Genomic DNA, 21,937 nt, shown 5'->3' on the forward strand with positions numbered 1-21,937 from the left:
TTTTTTTTTTTTTTTCCTTCTTGATGCCTAATCCGCTGTTAGCAGGGAAGAATTAGGGCTGCCATTCCTGAGATGAACTGATTCGATTGTTTTCTCAAGCATAAAAGTATTCTAGGCAGACGTATGGATTTTGCAATGTAACTAGCTCGCTTGATGATGCTGCAGAGCGCTGGGCAAGGCTCCCTGCTCGGAGATCAAGAGGTGGGTCATTAACTTGCAGCGCTATTTGGAGGGGAACAATCAGGCGGGTTGTGCAAACTCTCAGGCAGGGCAAATGAAACCGTCTTTAAGCAAATAGAAGAGCAAGAAATGAATGGCCTTTGTAAAGGAAAAAATGGAAATGTTTTCTAGTTAAACAAGCTGTCATTTAGGACTTAATAGCATGTGCGTGTTAAGAGAGCCAACCCACATGCCAGCCGTGCTTTGGAATAAATGGGCAGGGAAGGGGAAGGGGAGTGTGCAGTTCCACTCCAGCACTGGCTTTTTCATTGAAAGCCCTGACACTTTGAATTGGTGCCCCAGCTGTTTTAAAGCTGGAACTTGGATCAGAAAGTTAATGCAAGTAGACTTTCATCCTAGTTTTCATTTGGGAAAAAATAAATTTTACACCCTTTTTTCATTTTTATTTTATGGTACTAAAACAAGAGAGGAAAATTGCATGTATGTTTTTAAAGCTAAATTAAAATAGCAGTGAGATTGTCCTTGGCTGCTCTCCTCTTCTAGTGAGTGTGAAACTTTAGCTACCATTAGTGGTATCTTAAATCATACATATGTGGAGAGCAGAAAAGAGGCCCTTCTATGTTCTTAAAAGATCAGCAGCCTATAGGTCAAGTGAACTAGTGAGACCCCAGATTAACTCCAGCAAAGTCCATGCACTTTTTTCTGCAGTATCAGAGCAATGATACTGGTTCTGTCACACCAGAATAAGTCTTTGAAGACCAACTCTGACGTTAAATAAAATCACCTCAACTATACTTGAGGAAATTACCTGCTTCTCACTGAAAGGACAAAATCTCAGTGCTACGCTGCAAGAATAACAGTTAAGAGTTGTTATAGGGCCTTAAATAAAATCACTTAGTGCCAGGTTATGAGAGTCCTCAGAGGCACCATAAGTTGTGCCTCGCTGGTTATATATCTTACATTTATATTGTGATTGTTGTCCCATGGGAAAAGGGATTAGATAGGAGTCGTTTCACCCATCACCAGAAGAAGCTCTTTTGCAGAGGAACTCAGCAGCTGCTCAACCATCTATGCCGGCTTTGTGCAGCATTTTCAAATGGTTGGTCCCAGTAGCCTGGCAGAGAAGGGCCGTCCCTTCAGCTGTCTTTTGCTTTAATATTCTTGAGGGCTGGCTTTGGGAGGTGGCATTGCAGAAGGTGCTGGGGAAGAAAGCAGAATGCTGTTATGTATGAGCTTTGTGGAAAAGGAACCGGGCTCTGTATTGCTCTTCCTCGGGCCTCAGGTTCCAGCAGCCGTGCCACAGCAGCACCCTGATCTTGTGAGAGGACTGACACAGCCACCCTAATCCCAGCAGCACGGGAAGGGACTGTGGTGTGCACAGGTTTTCTCCCGCCCGTTACATGACGTCCCGGGGGACACTTACATTTCTAGTCTGGCCACAGTGACTGCTGTTTGTAAATGCCGCCTGCGAAGAGCTCATTATTTTGCAACACAAACACTCAGATGGGGTTTTTTTTCAGCATGTTTTCATGAGCAACATGATGTTCCAGGAAGACTTTTAAGGAACTGTAATTCAGAGCCAAAATCAGCAACAGCATAAGAACTGGGCAAATCTTCTAAAGCCAAAAGAGCCATGCCTGTATCCGTTAGAGATGAATTGGCGCTCAGCATTGACAGAAACAGTTTGCCCTGTCGGACAGAATTAACGACTGCTCTGATATGTACCAGGTCATTTTGTTTGTAATCTCTGGAGTACAGAAATTTTAAATGGCTTCAGCAAGATGACTAGTTCTCTGCTCCCCAACAATAAGGCACAAATAATTTTAGTATAGAAAATTGCCTGTTTCTTTCTTTTTTTTTTTTCCTAACCAAGACAACAAACAATATAACTCTGTGTGTGCACTATTCTAAAAATATCTCAGCTCTGCAAATGTGTCTCTGATGTGGGAGGAGAAGGCTTTCAGTTTGCTGTGCTCTTTGTGTGAGGCAAGTGAATAAAAACTATCCAGCAAATGCTGAAAGGAAAATTATTTTCCTAACCTTCAGAAGGAATTGGGAAGCTGATGGACTTGTGTGTTCAGGACAAGACTCCCTTTTGGTAAGAGAGAGGCAGAATCCATCTGTAATTCTTAGGTACATGCTATATACATAAAACACCAAGGGTGGAGGGATATGATGGGTACCATATCTAATGGTTTTATAATGTGCCTACTGCCATGGGAAACCCGGTGTTCTCACTGTATGTATACAGGGGGTGTGAAAGAAGGGGTGCTGAGGGCTACTACCCTGACAGAGAAGAGTGGACAAAAGCTACTAAGGGTAAGCATTTGTTGAGCTATATTTCAGATCAGTGGTGAGGATGAACCCTCTCCTTTTGGTTCCTGTTGCTTCCTATCATCTGACGTGGAAGTAGTCCTCTTGGAACAGCCGTAGACCGTAGACCATAGGCTTGTATCAAATACTGACAGCGTAAAGCTTGCCAGTGCTGCAGAGCAGGTTTACTCTGCACTGTGCCCCTTTTAGTCCTGTCTGCTGGTGGTCTGGATCGTGAGCTTAGCTGGAGCACTCCTCAGCTCCCTTCCAGCCTAAGCACTGCTTTTTCTTCCTGTGGAAACCAGAACTGTGGAAGAGGATGAGAGCTGGTGCACAGCTAAGGCTCGGTCAGACGGACATGGAAAAGCTCACCCCCAAGGTTTACTCACAAAATACACCACAGCACAGCAGCTGACCTCGGTGGCAGCTTGATCAAAGCCAAGGTAGCATGGCAAACCCCAGGACAGCTTACCCAGCTTCTCCTAACTCAGGTGTCTCTGTCCTGCCTTTGCTCACCATCCGCACGCCACATGAAGAGTACGTACATATGGAGGGCAGATGCTACTGAACGCTGATCTGTGCATCAGATTTGATTTGGTTGGGGAATTGAAAAAGATAGGGAAAATAAAACCAGAATAGGCTCCCTTGATGTGATAAGTTTGTTCTCAGGGCAAGAAATCCACTTTTTTTTGGGTAGGAATCTGCAGGACGAACTCAGAGGTGCTTCCTGTGTGTATTTTTTCTGGGAGGGAACATTTGCTTTACATGTTACTGACCATACAGGCACAGTCTGGTGACTTTTCCAGATGTTGATCGTCCTGCTTTGAAGCTTCTTCCTGTTGTTTTAGTTGTTTGTATGTCTGAATGGTGGATTAGATGTACTGCTTGTTAAACAAACAATTAAACATTGGGAGCTTTGAAATCCAGTATGTTTAATTAATGAGCTTTGCTCACTTGATGAAAAGGATGTGGACTCGATTCATTACCAAACAAGTATAGTTTTTTCAGTAGTGAACTGTTATGACAATTTGAAGTGTTTACTAGTTCATTAATATTTTTTTCATTAAACTTTAAAAAAACACCCAAGCAGAAAATCAAGGCTTCGCACAACATTTGCTATGTAAACCCATTATTAGTGTCGTCTTGTGTATTGTCTCACCCACATTCTCCATCTATGTGCTTTCTCCCGTTTCCTCCTCTGCAAAACTGTGCTGCCTTACAGTCTGGGATTAGTGTTAATTATTACTTTTAGATCCTGCAGTACCTTGGACCAAGGTCTGTGATGACGCCCAGCAGTGCTGGGTGCTGTACAAGTGCAAAGAAAAAGCAGTCCTTGCTCAGACGCGTTTCAATAGATCTCATAAATACAGGCATCTGCTGTAGTGCTGTGTGACATCACTTAATTAACTGCTGCACTGACTTCCAAAACTAAAACACTCCTGAAAACTATATCTGCTTCACCTTGTGCTTTAAGTATAAGTTTTACCCCCAAGTCTGAGGGCGTTTTGTATAGGGGAGAGAGGAAAGTGGAGGTGGACGAGGGTCACTGTCTCCAACTCTATGGGGTATGGATACTAAAATGAGCTACTGAAATGGTCCTTCCCTTAACAGTGGGATTGCAGGGCAGGTTGTGGACCAGCACAGCGAGGTCCCCACCTGAGCAAGCTGCCACAAGCTCAGGAAGATTGCAGGAGAGGGATTAGGTTGGCACATTTGCACCTCGTGCACCAGAAGAGCCATCCAAATTTCTGTCACCGGCATCTGTCTCCTGCGGGCTTGGGACCCAGCATTGGACGTCCATGTGGGCCACCTGCAGAGTGAAAGCATTTATGAGATTCTGTTAATGACATATTTTTTTCCGCAACCCAGAGAGCTTAGCAGCAGGAAGGACATTCTATTTTCATGTTTCTCTCCAGCAGCATCACCTGCTAGGGGGTGAGAGCAAAAAATGGTGAGGTGGGCTCACCTCCCTGTGTGCTGCAGGGTCCAGCATCCCATCCTGTCTCCAATTTGGGGCAGAAAAGAAAGGCAGAAGCCTTCAGAAATAAAACAATCTTTTTGGAAAGCTAATAAACACGTAATACTCATGTAAATACCTTCTTTTCCAAAAGGCATTTAGGCATTTGCTTCAGATGAACCTGTCAGACTTCAATAAGCCTATTGATGAAGGAGGCAGTAAAAGAAGAGGGTCTTCAGCCTAAGTTTGGTTGTGGGCTCTAACAAAAATCATTCCTTTGCTCCCCACTGCCTGCACTGTAAGGTGCTACTGCGACTGCGGAGCCAGTGCTGAAGCAGTAAAATCACCTTTTCTGGCCTCCAATGGCTCCTCTGGGCGTTGGATCACACCCATGCTCCCACTTATTAAATCACATGCTATGGCACCAAGCCTTGCCAGTGGCCCCCTCTGACTTAATTAAGAAGTGTCCTTTCAATGGGGGGCTCTGCAGTGCAGGAGCAGCTCCTGGGAAGTGCCTGGTGAATCACTGGCTTCGCAGTAGTGGCAGTTCTCACCTTTAACTAGTTCTGCAAACTCCCAGTGCTCCTGTGTTAGTGCCGTTGCAATTCAAAATGTATTTATGCTCAGGGAGTGGTAAGCCTGGAGTGCCTGACAATCTCCTAATCCTCCCTGTTCTTGGTCCTTCCACTTCAAAATCTTGGAGTTAGGTATCTAGCCCGGAAAACAAACACGGTGTGATGGATCCCAAGGCAGAAGTCAAGCCTTGCATTCCTCCTGATTGTTTCTACTACCAGTTGGTTAGAGAGAGCACGTCACCCCACAGATGCCTGTGACGGTCTCCTCACTACAACAAAAATGGATCCAAACCATCCCCTTTCCCCCAAAGTTGGAAATCTCAAAATATGTGAAAAGTCAAGGTCCAGATCCTGGAGATGCCTGGAGAATTACTGCTCCCCAGGCAGATTTCTCATGTCCTCTCTCTCTGTTTTATGGCTTTTCCATAATAAATAGGGAGCAAAGGCTGAAAAAACAACATAGCCCATAATTTTTGCTCTCCCATGACTGTAAGCTTCAAGGAACACCACTGAAATCTGTAAATTTACAGCAGCATAGCTGAAGTCAACATCTGACCCTGCATTTCCCCTGTCACCTCGTCTTCCATAGCAAAACGTTCCTGCTGAAGCTCTGAGGAGCGATGCAGTCCACACCTGAATGTGCAGGGTCAGGCTGTGCCTTTGTCAGGAGGGTTTGGCACTCAGAAAGAGAAAGAACTATGTATAGTGTGTGGCTTAGATAAAAACTGGTGTTTAAAACAAAAATTGTGCTAATATCTGAGGGTAGACAAGGTGTGCTGCCGTGCTTTTCCATCCCTGCAGTGCCTCAGAGGGCTAGGTGCTAACGAGCCCCAGGGTGTGCAGAGACAGGCTCTGCCAGGCTCTGTTGGTTTTACTGGGTGTATTTAAGGATTCTTAAGCAATGATGTAGTCCCACAGCCCCAGCACAAAAGCATCGTGCCAGTGGAGACCCAGCACAGCTCCCCTCATCTGAATGGCTCTGCCCAGCAAGCCCAGAGCTGGGGTAGTTGTTTCTTCAGGCCATTCCTGTTTGGTCTTTACTGAAGGGAAGAAGTTCTTTTTATTTATTTTTCTTTTCAGCATGTTTCCAATCTAACCAGGATGTAACGTTTTTTGGGGCATGCGAGCCAATGTCAGCTGAAGAGTCTGGCTGCTTTGGAGTGGTTTTCAAATGCAAGCCCCACAGCACGAGAGAATATGGGATTTGAGGAAAGGAGGCACTTTTAGAAGTATGCGTTTGCAGGGCCACAGGATCCATTATGCAGACAGAGTGATACCTTCATGGTGATAACGCACTCCCCAGAGCCCTCACACCCTTGAATATTTCATCGCTGAACCCTGAGCTTTGTCTTCCTGCACAGGCAATCAGTATTCTTCCATCCAGAGAGGTGTGTAACTTTCAAGGATCTATACTCATAGGTGAAATCATGCTCTGAAGTCATCCTTTCCAACAGGATTGAGTGATCACGAGTTACTGTTCTTGTCTCTACGGTGGCAGAGCTGAAGCGTGAGCAAGCTCATGCAGAAAATACAGAGGGTAGAACTTAATATCTATTACATGTAGGGCCAGGTCATCGCAGCCTTTATTCACATTTGGATCGAGCGAAGTGTGTTATTTTGCAGTGGTGTGTTTGGTTGGAAATGGAGACCTTTGACCTTCTAATTCTAGATTTGCAATTTGTAAAAAAGTGTTTTGGACTCTCGTTTTTAAAGGCTCGCATGTAGGAAGGGGTGCCCACAATTATCTCAGTACACACAACCTGAAGTGGTTCATCACTGAGACACTGAAGATACACAATGCTAGCAGTGAACCGTGCAAGTGGGCTATGAGGACAGCCAGATACGAAACACATTTGACAGGTTTGGAAAACCAAGTGTGCCACGTGGATGTACACTGGCAATCACAGCTCTTCACAGATGAGCATCTCATGGTTAGAACCTCGCATCACCCTGTTGAAACCAGGGGCCCAAGGGGGAGTGTTGTGATGAGGAACTTGTGGAGCTGTGATTCTTGTGACCGTTGTCTGCTGCCTCCCTTGGGTGTTGTGTCACTTGGGTGTGGAGCCTCTGGTTAGTTCCAGTTCCCAGGCACAGGCAGCTCCCCTCCTGTGCCCACTGTCTTGCCACTGGCGCTGTGGAACCACTACGTCAGGTTCATTCCCAGCAAAACCCAAAGCAAATAGCTTTACATCAAGGATGAACCTGACCTTTCATTCTTAATAGCTCTAAAGGCAAAAGATCAGAGAAAAAAATGTCAATATTCCTGACTGTATTGATGTTTGGTTGTGCACATGTCTTTCATCTAATAGAAGAGGTCTTAGTTCCTCACCCTGAAGCTTTCTCAGCTGGGAGATTGAAACTTGCAATAAATAATGAGCTAACTCTCTGGTGAAGTAAGTTCAGTTTCTTGGAGAGGAAGAGAGAAAAACAGTAAGAAAAGAACACAACCCAGCAATGCCATCCGGCTAACCGTGGGCAAGGGGCAGGGATATTACCAAAGCAAAGACTTGCATGGCCTTCCTTTACCTTACAGGTAGACAAACTGCTCCTCAAGCATTGCTCTGTGCCATCTGAGTGGGGAACAGTAGTTTAGTAGCTAAAAAACAAGGTCAAGAGGTGGGTTCATTAAGTTGCTAATAAAAAGCCCCCAAACCTGTAGAAATCCAACGAGGTGCTCGTCACTGCTATTGCACAGGTATTTTCTGCCTTCTACAATCACAACGCTGACTGTCAGGAGCAGTATCATTGTTATGTGGTAGGACCAGGGGATTTTCTCCATGCTGAGGACCCAGGAGGCTCTCCAGACCTGCCTCTGTCTCATCCAAAAATAGAGCAAAGCCTCACAGCTACACAGCAGGGAGCCATGGCCCATATACAGACCTGGGCCACGAGGGTTTGCTATTTCTGCTTGTTCAGCTGAACTTACACAGACACTGTACAGGAAGAGGTACTAGCAGCAAGTGCAAGGAGCCCCAGAGAAAAATGAAGTGGAAGTGTGGACCTCTGCTAAGTAGAAATGTTCTTCTCACTGGGGTCTTCACCTCATTTTAACCTGCTAAATTTGAAGTTTAAATAGTAGGTTGGTAACACATTTGAGGTCCACAAAGTGAGCGGTCTGGACATGTATAAAAGTTGGGGAAAGCTCGCTTTCCATCTGTAATAAAAATCAGTTTAAAATTAATAGATCCGGCACACACATGGCTTCACTTCTGTAGACTATTGCAACTTGTATTTTAATTGGCTCTTTGATTCGTTTCTGGTCACTGATCCACGGAGAATGCATGCTATATCATATTTTGGCAGGAATTGATGTGTGTGCATGGAAAGCAGACCCGGTAATACGTTATTTATAATTGACCAGCATGACATCTATGGGTTTATCTGGCAGACAGCATGGCTGATTGCAGTATTCATTGCCAAGAGACCCAGCTCTGGAGAGCACCTGGCAGGACAAAAGAAGAGCAAGTTTGGGGTTCTGTTTTTCTTAGATGGAGTGTATTTAGTCCGGCTTTTTATTAGAAGTTCTGTCTAATTTGGAAGGTGATTTTTTGGATGGTTTGCAAGAAAATTAAGTTTAGACATACTGATTTCTTCTGGTATGACCCAACTGAAAAGCCTTTACCTTTCAGGCTGGGTAGGCAATGCTCTTCTTGGTTAGCACTAGAGGGGGTACCATCCAGCATGTAAACTATTGTCAGGCACTTCACATCCTTTGACAAGTCCCTTTGTGCCTTGAAGTATGCCTAAGTGCTCACTGGAGAAGGCCTAGGGAGACACACAGGAAGAGAGAGGTGGTGTTTGAGACTGCCTATACCCTGTCCCATATGGATGGGATGTGTTTTCCCCTTCCCAGTTTTCCTTAACGACCTGCATGGAACAGAAGGAAGGAAGGAGACTGTTCTTAAAGAAAGAGTCCTATTTGTGATAGATAATAACATGTATGTGTGATCAGGTGAACATGCAAACTGCTTTCCCAAGGTGATATTAATTTCAAGCCTTTGCAAGCTCAAAATTGCCTGGGACTCTCTGTTTGTGGTGATGCTGGCTCCACCTCTGCCAGGGATGCCACTGTTGCCATAGCAACTCACCATCTCCCATTTTAGTCTTTCCCTTCGATCAGACGAGATAATTCCCAGATACAGAATGCACTAACAGCGTCCAGGTGCAGTACAGTTTGCACTGACACTTGTTTAGGAGGACTATGCCACTTGATACTTTCACTGCAGGCTCTTGCAACCATTGTTACTTGGCCTCCTCTGCCGAGAGCACTTCACCTCGTAGCAGAGAAGGTTTCCAGCCCACCCAGTGCTCCAAGGTAGCAATGAGAAAAGGCAGGACTCTATAAAGCTCACGCATACCAAGGCACTGGAAAAAGCTGAATCCATGGCCCATTAAGTTTATAGCAACCGTATCTAGTCTTTAGAATTTTTCTGTTTCTCGCCAAGACCTCCACATCAGTTGGCTGTGTGAACAGTGACCCATCAGACCCCAGCGGTTATGATCCCTGGGGAAAAAAACATTTCCCAGGATGCAGTGACCTCCCATCCCTACATCAAGGCAAGACAGCCCTTCTTTCCTCCTCACCCTGTTGTTGAAGGCTGCAAGAGATTAGATCAGTGCTCTCTCTGTTTTGAAGAGCAGGGAGAAACACAGGGGAGTATAATTTTTTTAACCATATCATGGAGAGTCTGGCACTTTTTTAAATTGTTCTGCGCAGCTTCCTTTGTATTTCTGTAGCACTCTTTCTGTTGAGGGATGACTGCAGGAGAAGGTCAAGTTAGGACAGTAACAGTCTAACAGGCATGTTTCTGCTAAGCCTTTCTCGATTGCAACCACTGCTTCGAATGACTTAGATGCGTGTTCTTCTTTTCCCCTACAGTTGGTCATGGGCAGAGCGAGGGCGATCGTATGGTTGTCTCAGATTTCCACGTCTTCGTCAGGGACAGCTTGCAGCACATTGATCTCATGAAGAAAGAGCACCCCAACCTGCCCATTCTCATCCTGGGGCACTCCATGGTAAGCACTATCCCCCTGTCCCTCCCAGCAGCACCCAGGACACGTCGCAGCACGGTGGTTCTTTTGTGGAGACTACTCAGCCCACAGCAGGAAAAACAAACTACAAGCAACCTTCCCTTCCACTTCATTCACTGACTGAGTTGCCAGTGTGCCGTGCCCCATGAGATCTGTCTTGAGTATAGTCAGTACTTAACTCTTCTACCTGGATCACAGCCCTAATTAGTGTCATTTGCAACAATGGGTCTATTTTTAAATAGGACCGTTCGTTGACACCAGGTGCATGACACGTTCCACCACCTCCCTCAGCATTAGGCTTCTCCTTTCATTTTAAGCCCTGTAAAGCTTTGTGAGTGGCCAGGGGATGAAGCATGAAAATACTCTGTAACCTCATTCTGTTAAACAACCTAACAGGAAAATGTACCAGGGATTAGGGCTGCAAAAACAAAGGCACTGATTTGGTGAGCAGATCCGAAGTCTGATTCTGACAGCACGGGCCAAATCCCTTCATTCAAGCTAGCAATATTCCCAGTGATGTCATTGATCTGCTCTCCCTGCCTTCCCGAAGGAGACGAAAATGAATAAGTACTTTGGGATTCAGGCCATGCTCAGATAAACAAGTGTTCTTGCATAAGAAGGCATGGCATGCTCTGAAGTGCTCGCTGCGCTCCAAAGCCGCTCTAACAAGGAGCTAATTTCCCAGTGAGGTCTTTGAGATGCTTCTCACTGCCGCTCCATTTAACAAGCCCCTGGTTCTCCGGCAGTGTGGAAGTTCACCAAATATTTCCCTTGGCAACTAATCCTCTGCAAATTTTCCTGAGAAAGCCAGCCAGGTCCCTTCTGTCCCCCGCCCCTCACGCCACCAGCCACTGTCCTCCTGCAGGAGGGTTCAGCCTGGCTGGTGTTCAGCTCAAAACCAGGCCTTGGGCACAGCGCTGTAGGCTGGAGGAGCTGGGGACACCGAAGAGGAGAATATTTAACTTCTAGTAATTAGTGAAGGTTTTCACATGCCGGGTGGCAGCATTGCTGTTGCCCAGGTTACCGGTGCCACGAGCACGGAGAGAGCCCAACTTCACAGCATCTTCCCAATGCAGCACCAGTCTGTCACACTGAATGAGCCTCAACATATTTTTCAAGTCGTAGAATCATAGAATGGTTTGGGTTGGAAGGGGCCTTAAAGATCATCTACTTCAAATCCCCCTGCCACGGGCAGGAACACCTCCCGCTAGACCAGGTTGCTCAAAGCCCCACATGAACATTTTCTTGTTAGTCCTTTCAACTGAGGAGGACACAAGGCATCCTAGGGAGCTGACAGACATTGCATGGACCGTTGAGTTCCGTGGGATGTGAGAGTTTACAGCATGAGAGAAGAACCTAGGTCTCTTCTCCCCCAGTAAAACCCAGCCACTTCTAATGACCCTCCTTCTCCAGCCTTCCTCACTGACCACACTGTACTCTCACTGGGGCAGAAATAATTTGCTTGTTTGGACTAAAACCCTTCCAGTAACAGGATAGCTGTATATAAATGAGATGTTGACACCTGTATTAAACTCTGGGGTGTTATTTTGCATTGCAGGGAGGAGCCATCTCCATTCTGACAGCTAGTGAGAGACCCAGCGAGTTTTCAGGCATGCTGTTAATCTCTCCTTTAGTGGTAGCCAGCCCAGAAGTTGCCACTCCCATCAAGGTAAGAGCAAACCCACGTTGCATCTAGTCACCTCACTCTTCCTCTGAGTGAAATGCATTAATGCTGTAGCTTTAAGATGCAAAACCCCAGTGAGATCTGTGCGACCTGGATGCTGGTCAATACTTCTCTTCTAAGTGCCTCCCCCACAGTCCCACCTACTTTTCAGAGGGAAGTGAATCCTGAACTCATCCAGAAAAACTTATTTGAATGAGAGTCAGAGAACGATGCTACCTCGGGAGGTGGTAGCAGACTGTACTTTCTTCACCACACCCTGTGGCAGCCCACACAGTGCCATCCTTTCCCTTCCTCTCCTACAGTTTTCTTCCTGACTCATACAGAGTCTGGTTTAGTTGCAACACAGGCTGCTGGCTCCGTCAGGCCAGGGTTATTTTTGGTGTTTGGGGGATGACCAATTTCTAAACAAAACTAGAGCTCTTGAGTCCCAGGAATCCTTCTTGAGTCTCAAAGGAGGTTTCCAGCTAAAGCATCACTGCCCCAGCAGCGTCCCATTTGGCTTGGTACCGAGGCTGGTTCTTGTCCAGACCACCTCCTTCAGTTTGCATTTAGACTTTAAACCCCCGCTCCGTTCCCATCTCCCTTCAGACCTATTTCTGATCCCAATTTGCACTGCCTGCTCTGTCCTTCCCCAGGGAGGCTCTGCAAGGGAGGCTCAGATCTCCCCTCCTTTCTGGATTTTTAAAAGAATAAACAAGAATCCTAAAAGAAGCTGGAAGCAGAGAGAAGGACCAGCAAAGCTATCAGGAACAACAGATCATCTCATTCCCACAGGACTCATTCCTTTATCCTTTCTCCCTAGAGTCTTCTCCTAGGGCTAGCTTGTTTTAATCTACTTCTAAGCTATTTCTGCTGGCTTTTTTTCTTCTAAGAGAAAGGAAACAGATTGCCTCAGCTTTCAGTATAATCCTCTCGCACCTTCTGCTGTAACCAAAGCCATCTACTGACCCCACAGATCATTACAAGCACCAAAGGGTGCTTTTTAATCACCTCACTCTTCCCCTGAAGGAAACGTGTTAAGACCTCTAGCCTTAAAATGCAAAACCCTGCTGAGATCTGCGCCACCTGGATGACAGTCAATATTTCCCTTCTAAGTGCCTTCCCTACAGTCCACCTACTTTTCAGAGGGGAAGGGAATCCTCACATTGTCCAGTCCAGGAAAACTTACTTAAATAGGAGTCAGTGCACCAAAGAGTGCTTTTAGGAGGCTGGTGGCTGATTCCTCACAGGTGAGGCTATACCTGACTTGGCATAAGCACCAGTGCCCCTGTTTTTTCTTACTTTGGAAAAAGAAAAATAAATATTAAGAAAAAGAATAGGGTCTGAATCTGAGAGACAGTGTTATCTGCCTGTTTCTAGTCAAGTCAAGGAAAATATAGAAAGATTTTCTTTCTTCTAGAGCTATACATTTTGCCAGATGCTAAGCCTTTTTTGAAATAAGGACTTACCAGTTCTGTGGGAACTAGTATACTATAGTCTGGTTTCTTGCAGATCTGTAGCATATTGTTGCTTTATTTCAGTGTAGGAAATCCTAATCTCTAACTGCAGTATTTTGGAGGTGTTTATATGGTCTGTTTCCTAGAGAGTCTCTCACATGCAGCAATACAAGTGCACAGTGAGTTTCTTTCTCTTTCAAATCTATTGTTGCATCTCAAAACTGATAAAAAATTAATTATTCCTGAAATATCTAGGCTCTGTGAAATTTAGTTGAAAGCAGTCCTGGAGTTAAAAAGGTAATTTCAAGAGGAAGGAGTGAAAACAGGCAGAGTATTCCTGTGTAAACCACATTTTCCCATTAAGCTGAGCTGAAAACGCTTGTGTGCTTTTTTTTTTTTTTCCCCTGAGAGCCAAAAAACTTTTCAGGGGTGTTTGTGCCTCTGAGGCATAAAGGCTTTGGTTTTCCCTTGGAACTGGTACAACTTCTCGGCCCTGGGCCATTTCCCAAGGACCACTGCCTTCATCCCTTTGCTGGGGAAGTTTCCAGCTGAGCAGGAATTTACCTTGGCCTAAAACAAACGGGGGTTCAAGGCAGCACTAGCAGTGGGCTGGGTAACACGCTGGGTCCTTCAGGCCCTGTTAGAAATATCTTCCCCCGCTGCCGAACCAGCCCTGGCAGCAGCAGAAACACTGCGTGTTTGCAGACGGCGTGCAGGAAAATCAAATTCTGCTCTTTGCAGAAACACAATAATCCCGTGTCCTGATAGCAGCATCGACCTACTTGTTAAATTACACTTCCAGTCAAGAGGCGATGTTCAGCCATCTATTTCAATCTTATTCTGAGATCTCTCTTACAGAGAGGGAAGGGATGGATGTGAACACTGTTGGTGTTTCTTTCACACACCTGCGGTGGCTTTGAGCAGCTCTAATAATCACTGCTCTGTAGTGCTGTCCTCAGACCAACCACTAATATCCCCATTATTGTATTACCCGTTCCTGGTCATTTGGGAGCTATTCTCTCAAGAACTGACATTGCCACTTTGAACCAACAGGGAGATAAACTTTCATGTATGAAATACATCCAGCACTTCAACAACACAGCCTTTGATTAAAGTCAGACACATCACAAACTATCACAGTGCTCACAAAATCAGTGAAGGCCCAGGAGAACCTTCTGAATTTTTTATTATAATATAAAACATTTTCTGGCTATGACCTTGCCTCCAAGAATTGTCAAAATTACATCTGAATTTTGAGGGTGTTGGAGGGAATGGAGAATTTCCTACAGATCTGAAGACCCCTTAAAGGATGGTGGCAGAGTCTTTTGACAATCAGTCCTATAGACCAGGGTTAATTCTGCCTGTGCATAAATAAGAGTTTCTATGCACACAGGGAGCATGTGTGTGTGAGTACATCTGACATGGCTACGTACAGGGTCTGGCGCTTCTCTTGTAGAGCTGAACACCAGAAATGACTTCTCTGGTGTCACCAACCCAGGATGGTACGTGCTGCTATACTTGTGGGCAGAAGCCAGCCCTATCCCCGGGGTGGTTTAGCAGAAAGCCTGGGGCAATTGCATTTATTTCTAAGTTAAATATCTCAGTGAGGTGTCCAAAGTTACTTGGCTTATACCTGGGTCATTTTAAGTAGTTTCAGAGAAGTAAAACTGTTACAGCATTGTCAGCACAGGGTCCGTAACCTCGCCTAGGGTTCATAAAGGTGCATTCCCCAAATCATCACTGCCTGGAGCTAACACAAAACAAACACATCCCCATTCTTAATTGTTTGCATCATAAGCTCATAGTTGCATTGGTGTGGGTATGTTATTTTACTGGTCTAACTCCAGAGAGCTCAGTAGAGATTAATTTTGCTGACACATGTCATAGCCAGTGAGGAGCTCAATGTACTGCTTGGCAGAGACACTGGCTCCTGGCCATTTCCACACCAAGGTATGCACATGTTCTCAAGCCTGCTGTGTGTCTTTACCACTTTTCACACCTGAATGACTTTGGCTTCAACCTTGTGTTATTCCTTTAATATCGTCATTACTCTGTCACGTATCATCTGTGATCTGGAATGTCAGGGGGTGCTTCAGAAGTGGTTCCATACCAGCAGAAAGAGAGAACATAGGTGACAGCCTGCCTGCAAGTGTTAGCAGTGAACATGAATGGGCCATGAAAGAGCCCAACAAACACTAATTGCATATTTTGTGACTTAAGTGGCGATCATTTAATTAAAGACAGCTATCAAAGATCAGAGCAGAAGCCTGGTATCAACATGCTTGTAGTGCTATTGAAATGAAAGATGTTACCCTTTCTTCTACCAGCGGTTTCCAGCCTGGGCTGCTGAATGCTTTTGTGTTTCGTTCCCAGGAGACAAGTGAGCAATGGATTTCCTCAGCCAATGCATGCACATTTTGCTGTTGTTTATTTACAGGTTCCCTGGAGAATAGGCTTATCAAAAGGAGTGCAGCCTAGGCACATCCACCAAACATCAGCTGTGCACCGCAGCCTGAAACCAGAGCTGTGGCAGCAAGGAAAGGGCAGCAAAACAGCAAAACCCAGCCCTTCTGAGGGCTGGAAATGGATTTTTCCTATCAAAGTGCTTAACTGAGGCTTTTTTAGAAATTAACTTGAGAATGAGAAAAAGGCAAAGTACACTGAAGCTGTGATGTTGCTTATGGACAGACAGCTAGACAGACTAGCACACCCACTCCCTGGTCCCAGGAGCCGTTTAACCACTTTCTTTTTAAGAGAAATGCTTTAAATATAGGACAGATCTTTCTTCAGTGTCAGTTGGCATTTCCCAACTATGTAACTTCAGTGTTGATTCCCACCAGCTCAGGATTTGGCCCTCTGTGTTATCTCTCTTGCTCTAACTAGCTCTGTAACTGCTTGCTTTCCTCTCCCACAGGTTTTTGCAGCGAAAGTGCTCAACTTCGTTCTCCCAAACCTGTCACTGGGATCGATAGATCCAAACGCAATTTCCCGGAACAAGAAGGAGGTGAGAACCTTAATGCAATTTAAAGTCACTGCATAGTCATATCTCATCCCAGTCCTGCCATTTCTCTTTTTGTTTAAAAAAAAAAAAAAAGCATTTTGCTAAATCACGAGGGCAAGATCTATGCTGGTGTAAAAAGGTGAAACAGCTCTGAAGCCGGTGGAATGAACTTCACACTAGGTTCACTGTGCTAAGGTTGTGGTGGGAAGCACACAGGAAGGGTGTTTGTCTCTGCTGCACCCCCACCACTAATTGCAGCAGCAAAAACCTGCTCATACAGGTTGCAAACACACTGCTAATGTCAAGTTTTCCAACTGTGCCCTTTGCAGCGAAACCAGGCAGAACTCTACAGTCCCAGAGATTTGTTTTCCCACTCACAAACCAGGATCACGTCGTGCCAGATCAAACAGAGGAAAAAAGTGTGCTTGCCCCAAAGACCTACAAGGTCTCCTGGATTACACACTGGCCCTGCTACAGCCTTTCTGAACAAGTGATGTATTCTTGTTGTGCCCGAGAATAATACTTTAAATGAGCTGCAATTGAAGCAGCTGCTGTAATAACCCACTTCCAGCTCCACCACCATGACTGTAAATGGAGCTCTTCCAGGGTGACATCTTTGTAGTGTCACCACAGCTTGGGACTCTTCTCCCATTCATACCCACTTGTGGGAATAACTATTGCAGCTCGTTCATGCCACCACTGACAAAACCAGATGTCATTCCCTCAGATTCAGCCTCAGCGTATCCCACCTGCTTGACTCACCCATTCGGTAAACCGGAAAGCAAAGAGTGTCCCACAAGAGCCACAAGGTGTTCAGGGCTGTTTCTTGGCTCTGCCAAAGAGGTTTTTGGTCAAACAGCTTTCAGTTCTCTTATCTGTGAGCAGAGCATATTGTTTCACTGGGCTGAAGGCAGAAAGATTGGAGGAGCTGAGAAAAGGAAGACAAAGTAGGTTCTAGGAAACTGTCAGGACAAGCATGGAGCAGGTTCGTCTGCATCCACTGGTGCACCATATGACATATGTTCTTAGATACCATATGAGGCTGCACAAAATACTTGGGAAGAAGGCTGATTCCAGTCAAGCTATAGCAACCTGTTCTTAATTACATTCAGCTGCCATAACTTTTTGCATATAATTCAGAGAAAAGAAATTCAGAGAAAATTAGAGAACTAATTCACTGAAATCACACGGAGGAAAGTTTTCCCTCTGCATTTGTGTTTAGAAGATAAAAGCAATCAGTGCTCTGGAGGAGGGGAGGAATTTGAGAGTGTTACCCCCTACCTGAAGGGTGACCTTGGCAGGGACACAGGGTCTTTGCCTGCTTCTGCACTGATTTGTTGTGTGGCACTTGAACTCCGTGCCACACGTGATCCTTAAGGGTAGCAGTTTTAAATGCACCTCTGACAGCTGGATCCTCTGCTGGAAGACGCTAGTGCTGCACTAAATAGCTTTACAGGAGAAAAGTGACAACGTGGGGACATCCCAACTAATTACGCATTTAGAAGAGTGTCAGTGAGCTCCCTTCATTTGGTGCACAATATTGACTAAGTGTTTCCATGTAGGCTGTTGGGGTGATGTTAGGAATCACCACAGCAACCACTGGACATAGTTTATAATAAATGCTGTTCTGTAGTCTTTCTACAAAAATATTTGCTGCTGCTCCCTCTGCTCTCTGATGCTCCAAGTGTTGAGAGTGTTGAGCATTGTTTTTCCTCTGCTCTTTCTCTTTCCTTGGAGCAAGAGGGAACCTTTTGCAGTGGATGAAAATGTAGGTCTGCTTCATTAGAGTCTGCTTATAACGGAGTAGTCATCAAAATGAGACAAGAAGCCCCTTCTTGCTGTGCTGCCTGCACACCTGCAAGTGAACACACAGCTGACATAGCAGCTGTGGATTGCAATGTAAAGCGCTTCCCCGACCATCTTCAAACACCAGGGTTTGAGGCCCCAGGCACTGACTGAAGACAACACAGCAGCTCGGTCCTCTGGCTGCCTCTAACGCACACTCCACCCTCCTTTTGGACTCAAGACGCGCAGCTTCAAAGCACACAATGTGCTGGAAACATCCATTATTTATATGTTAAACATATTCTTCTGCCAGACCAACTTTCTATTCTCTAGAAATATTCTTGGGACAACATCCAAGAATTTCCTGATGAGTTTGTGTTCCCAGCAGGCTGTCCTCAGGGTGTAGGGACTGAAACACAGGATAGTATGGTGATGTTTGTTTGATCTGCTTGCAAGATCAGATGCAAGAGACACAAAAGAGAGCAAGGACAAACCTTAAAAGCCCAGTCCTGTTATTCCAAGGGAATAACATCACAGGGGTGGGCACCCCTTTACCCCATTAATCTTTGTTAGCTACTGTTGAATTCAGTGGAATAGTCCCCCTGACTTTAGTCTTGCACCTGCAGAGTCCACATAGGCTGAGGCTGGAATTACCTCATAATGAATTTATTGCTCTGCAAAATGCAAAGGGAATATACAGACCTCTAAGCAGGGGAATGTAATGCAGCAGGAGCCCTGAAGGTTGCTTCTGCCTTAGAATTTCATAAAGAGAAAAAAGAGCTGTTGTGATGGACCCTGCAGAGCCTTTGCTGGACCGTGGCTGGAAGCGGTCACAGGCTCTCCTGGGGACACCCTCACTTGCTTGTCCCGCTCTCTCAGAGCTCAGTGTCCCAACAGGACACAGTTTGGAGTTTATAGCTTGCAGAATATAAAGCCCATTCCCTATCTTTCCCCAGCGAGCTGCTGCTTTGCCCTCACCCCATGTGTTGAACATTAACTCTGACAAGGATTCCTGTTCATCGACTGGGAACAGGATCCTTCCCCTGCAGTCCTGATCGATCTGGGTTAAAATTGGGTTATTATTTTTTTTTCCTCCCATCATCTACACAAAAATATTTGTTGGCTGCTCAGTAGCTAAAAAATCCCTGTTCTTTCAGAAAAGAACAAGAGAAAGAAAGAAACCCACTAGGTCATTCTCTGAGCATTTATGTGGCTGGGGAGGGGGCCAGCTCACATGAATTCATCAACATTGTTTTACTCCATGGGAAAGGAACTCTGTCAATCTATCCACCCACCCCTCCTGATTCGCCCCCTGCAAAGTCCCTCATTTGTCGCCTTTGATTAAAAAAATCCTAAAAAATAAAAAGAAACGCCTCTCAAAGCAGTTGGTTTAATGCATGGATCCAGACATAGATCCAGACAAGCAACTCCCAGATTAGGCTGAAGCCAGTTGCTAAGTAGCCAGTGCAACACGGTGGTTTTGCTCAAAATGCTGATGAAAAGTCAACATGTTTGGCTGCAAATATCAGGGTACACCCAGCTGGTAATGGCAGAGCTAGCCAAATCAGAGGTGGTTGGTGTTTTGGAAACCAAAGCTGAACTTTTTCCATGAGCATGTTCACGAGAGGATGCTTCTTTCCAAACAGAGGCAGCTTCTTGCTCTTTTGAGGCACTTTGTAGAGCAAGGAAGGCACGGCAGGCAGGATGAGCAGTGTAGGGGATGCAGGACACAGGTGGAGGTTTCTGCACCAACAAGCTGGTCAGGAGAAGTCTCTGTAGGACAGTCTGTGCAGAGCCAGGAGGACCACATGCATTTAGCAGGAGCGGAGAATACTCAGCACGTCTTAAGAGTGGATCTTTTTACACTAACCACAACCTCGTCTTTGCAGTGGCCTCTTACAGAGTTTTCTAAACCCTCAGAGAGCATGGACTCTTGCTTCTTTGAAAGGTAGATACTAGACCTAAGACCCTGTGGTGAGAGACTGCTGTGTTTGTCTTCCTGCCAAAAACTACCCCTCACTTCAGAGTAGCCATGATCTTGCACAGAGGCCAAAACACAACAATGGCCTTAATCAAATACTAGAAACATCTGCTGCATCCAAGGGTCCCTAAATGAGTGATAAACAACTTGAATTTCTTTGGTCCAACTTCAGCACAAGTTAGAGCAGCTCTAAAGCTCTCATCCCCTTGACCACTGTCAGTACTGTGGGCTGGGAGAGATGGGTACCAGCCCCTAATAGTTTCCAACTCCCACATATTCCTTCCCTTTGCTGCACTCGGAGATAGGAACCAGGGGTTCAAACAGCAGGAGATGGTGGGGACTGGAAGCAAGAAGGTGACAGGGAAAGATTCATGTGCTGCCAGCTCCATTTCCCATGCTTTGTGCTCCAACACACTGAAGACAATGAGGAGGGAAACTGGCTTTATGCCCTCTGGCAAATTAATATCCCCCCAGATGGGAAAGCTCCACCACATAGTGTCCTTCTGCCACTCTGATAATCTCATCTCACAGGGAGGTGAACACAGAATCCATCTCAAAGTCTTTTTGGCTTCTTGGTGAGGACCAGGCAGGCCATGCTGCCCTGCTACGGTGCATGTTTGTGCTTACACCTACACAGCTACATGTCCCTGGGGTGGTCTTGGGGGTCACCTCCCACTAGCGGTCCTTTCAGGGCAGGCATGTGCAGCAGCAAGAGGGCCTCGAGTTTCTGCAAAGTGAGGGACAATTTGAACAGACCCCACTGCCTGTGACGAGAGAAGGAGACTGTTGTTGGTTAACCTATAAATAACCATCATTTCTACAAACATCTGCCAGGGTTGGGAGAAACTGGAGGCTGTGCCAGAGACCAACCCGTAATCAAAGCATTCTGGCAAATATTGAGATGGCAGTGGCTGTGTGGGCCGTCTCCATGTACAGTATACAAATATTTACTGTAGATTTGCCTGCTGCGGTAACTACTCGTTCCTAGCAACTTTCTGCACCAGCTCTTGTACATTTTTATCCTCTCAGTCTGGCTGAGCAAGTTGTTGATTTTTTTTTTTAATTTTTTTTTTCACCTGCCACCTAATGCCGTCATTTGCTGCCTTGTCTGTGCAGACTTTGCACCCAGAGAGGACCCCTCAGTGTAAGAGCACTTTGCAGTCAGGTGTGTCACTTGTCTGTAGGCGTGGGTCATGGTCTTCATCCCCTGAGAGGGAAGGTGAAAGAGAACATCTGAGCTCTCAGTGGAGAGGATAAGGACCCGGGGGCACATCAGCTTTCAAGTAACATGGTCTGAAGAACCCTCTGCAGGAGAGATGACACCTTTGACTGGCAGAAGGACATGGCAGAGTGGAAAAATGCAGGCAGGTGCTCCCATGGGAACAGTCCTTGTCCAGCACTGGTTGTTTACTGCAGAAAGAGCTTTGGCTTGAATATTTTCTAGGGATGTAAGAGAGAAACACAGCAGGGAGCAAGCCAGGTTGTGTGAGCCCTTCTGGGTAGCTACAGTAAAGATCTGGACCTTGACTCTGATGGCAGGATGTCCTGACAGAGTAGGAAATGTCCGTGCAAGCCAAGGGAAGAGACTCCTCACTACCAGGCTGACATGCTTTGTCTTTTCTGCATGAAATATTGCTAACCTTAAATTACCTCTCTCTCTCTGCCAGATGGAATCTTACACATCTGATCCCCTGGTCTACCATGGTGGCATGAAGGTCTCCTTTGTCATCCAGCTGATGAATGCCATTGCCAGAATCGAGCGAGCTCTGCCCCAGCTGACTTTGCCCATCCTGGTGCTACACGGCTCTTCCGACAAGCTCTGCGACATCAAAGGGTCCTATTTACTGATGGACACAGTGCAGAGCCAGGACAAAACACTCAAGGTCATCTTGCTTTCTTGATTTTTGGGGTATTATCCTGTCAGTGTTGGCCTAAGCATGAGTGACTCTGAGGGGCAGGGAACCTGCTGAGCTCTAGAGAGCTGGAGGAAAAGC

At 45.8% G+C, this 21,937-nt stretch overlaps 1 protein-coding gene across 4 annotated transcripts in view; it reads left to right on the plus strand.

Moving 5' to 3' along the window:
• The window catches only part of MGLL (monoglyceride lipase), a 109,014-nt gene that overhangs the window by 82,424 nt on the left and 4,653 nt on the right, over positions 1-21,937 (plus strand). For all 4 annotated transcript variants that reach the window (XM_014943223.1, XM_014943226.1, XM_014943224.1 and 1 more), the window contains exons 4-7: positions 9,905-10,041; positions 11,615-11,725; positions 16,091-16,180; positions 21,611-21,826. In XM_014943223.1, coding sequence (XP_014798709.1) covers positions 9,905-10,041; positions 11,615-11,725; positions 16,091-16,180; positions 21,611-21,826 — 554 coding nt within the window. The remainder of the gene's footprint in view (positions 1-9,904; positions 10,042-11,614; positions 11,726-16,090; positions 16,181-21,610; positions 21,827-21,937) is intronic.

The sequence above is a fragment of the Calidris pugnax genome, unplaced genomic scaffold (assembly GCF_001431845.1).
Source record: "Calidris pugnax isolate Ruff unplaced genomic scaffold, ASM143184v1 scaffold128, whole genome shotgun sequence".
NCBI classification, from domain to species: domain Eukaryota; kingdom Metazoa; phylum Chordata; class Aves; order Charadriiformes; family Scolopacidae; genus Calidris; species Calidris pugnax.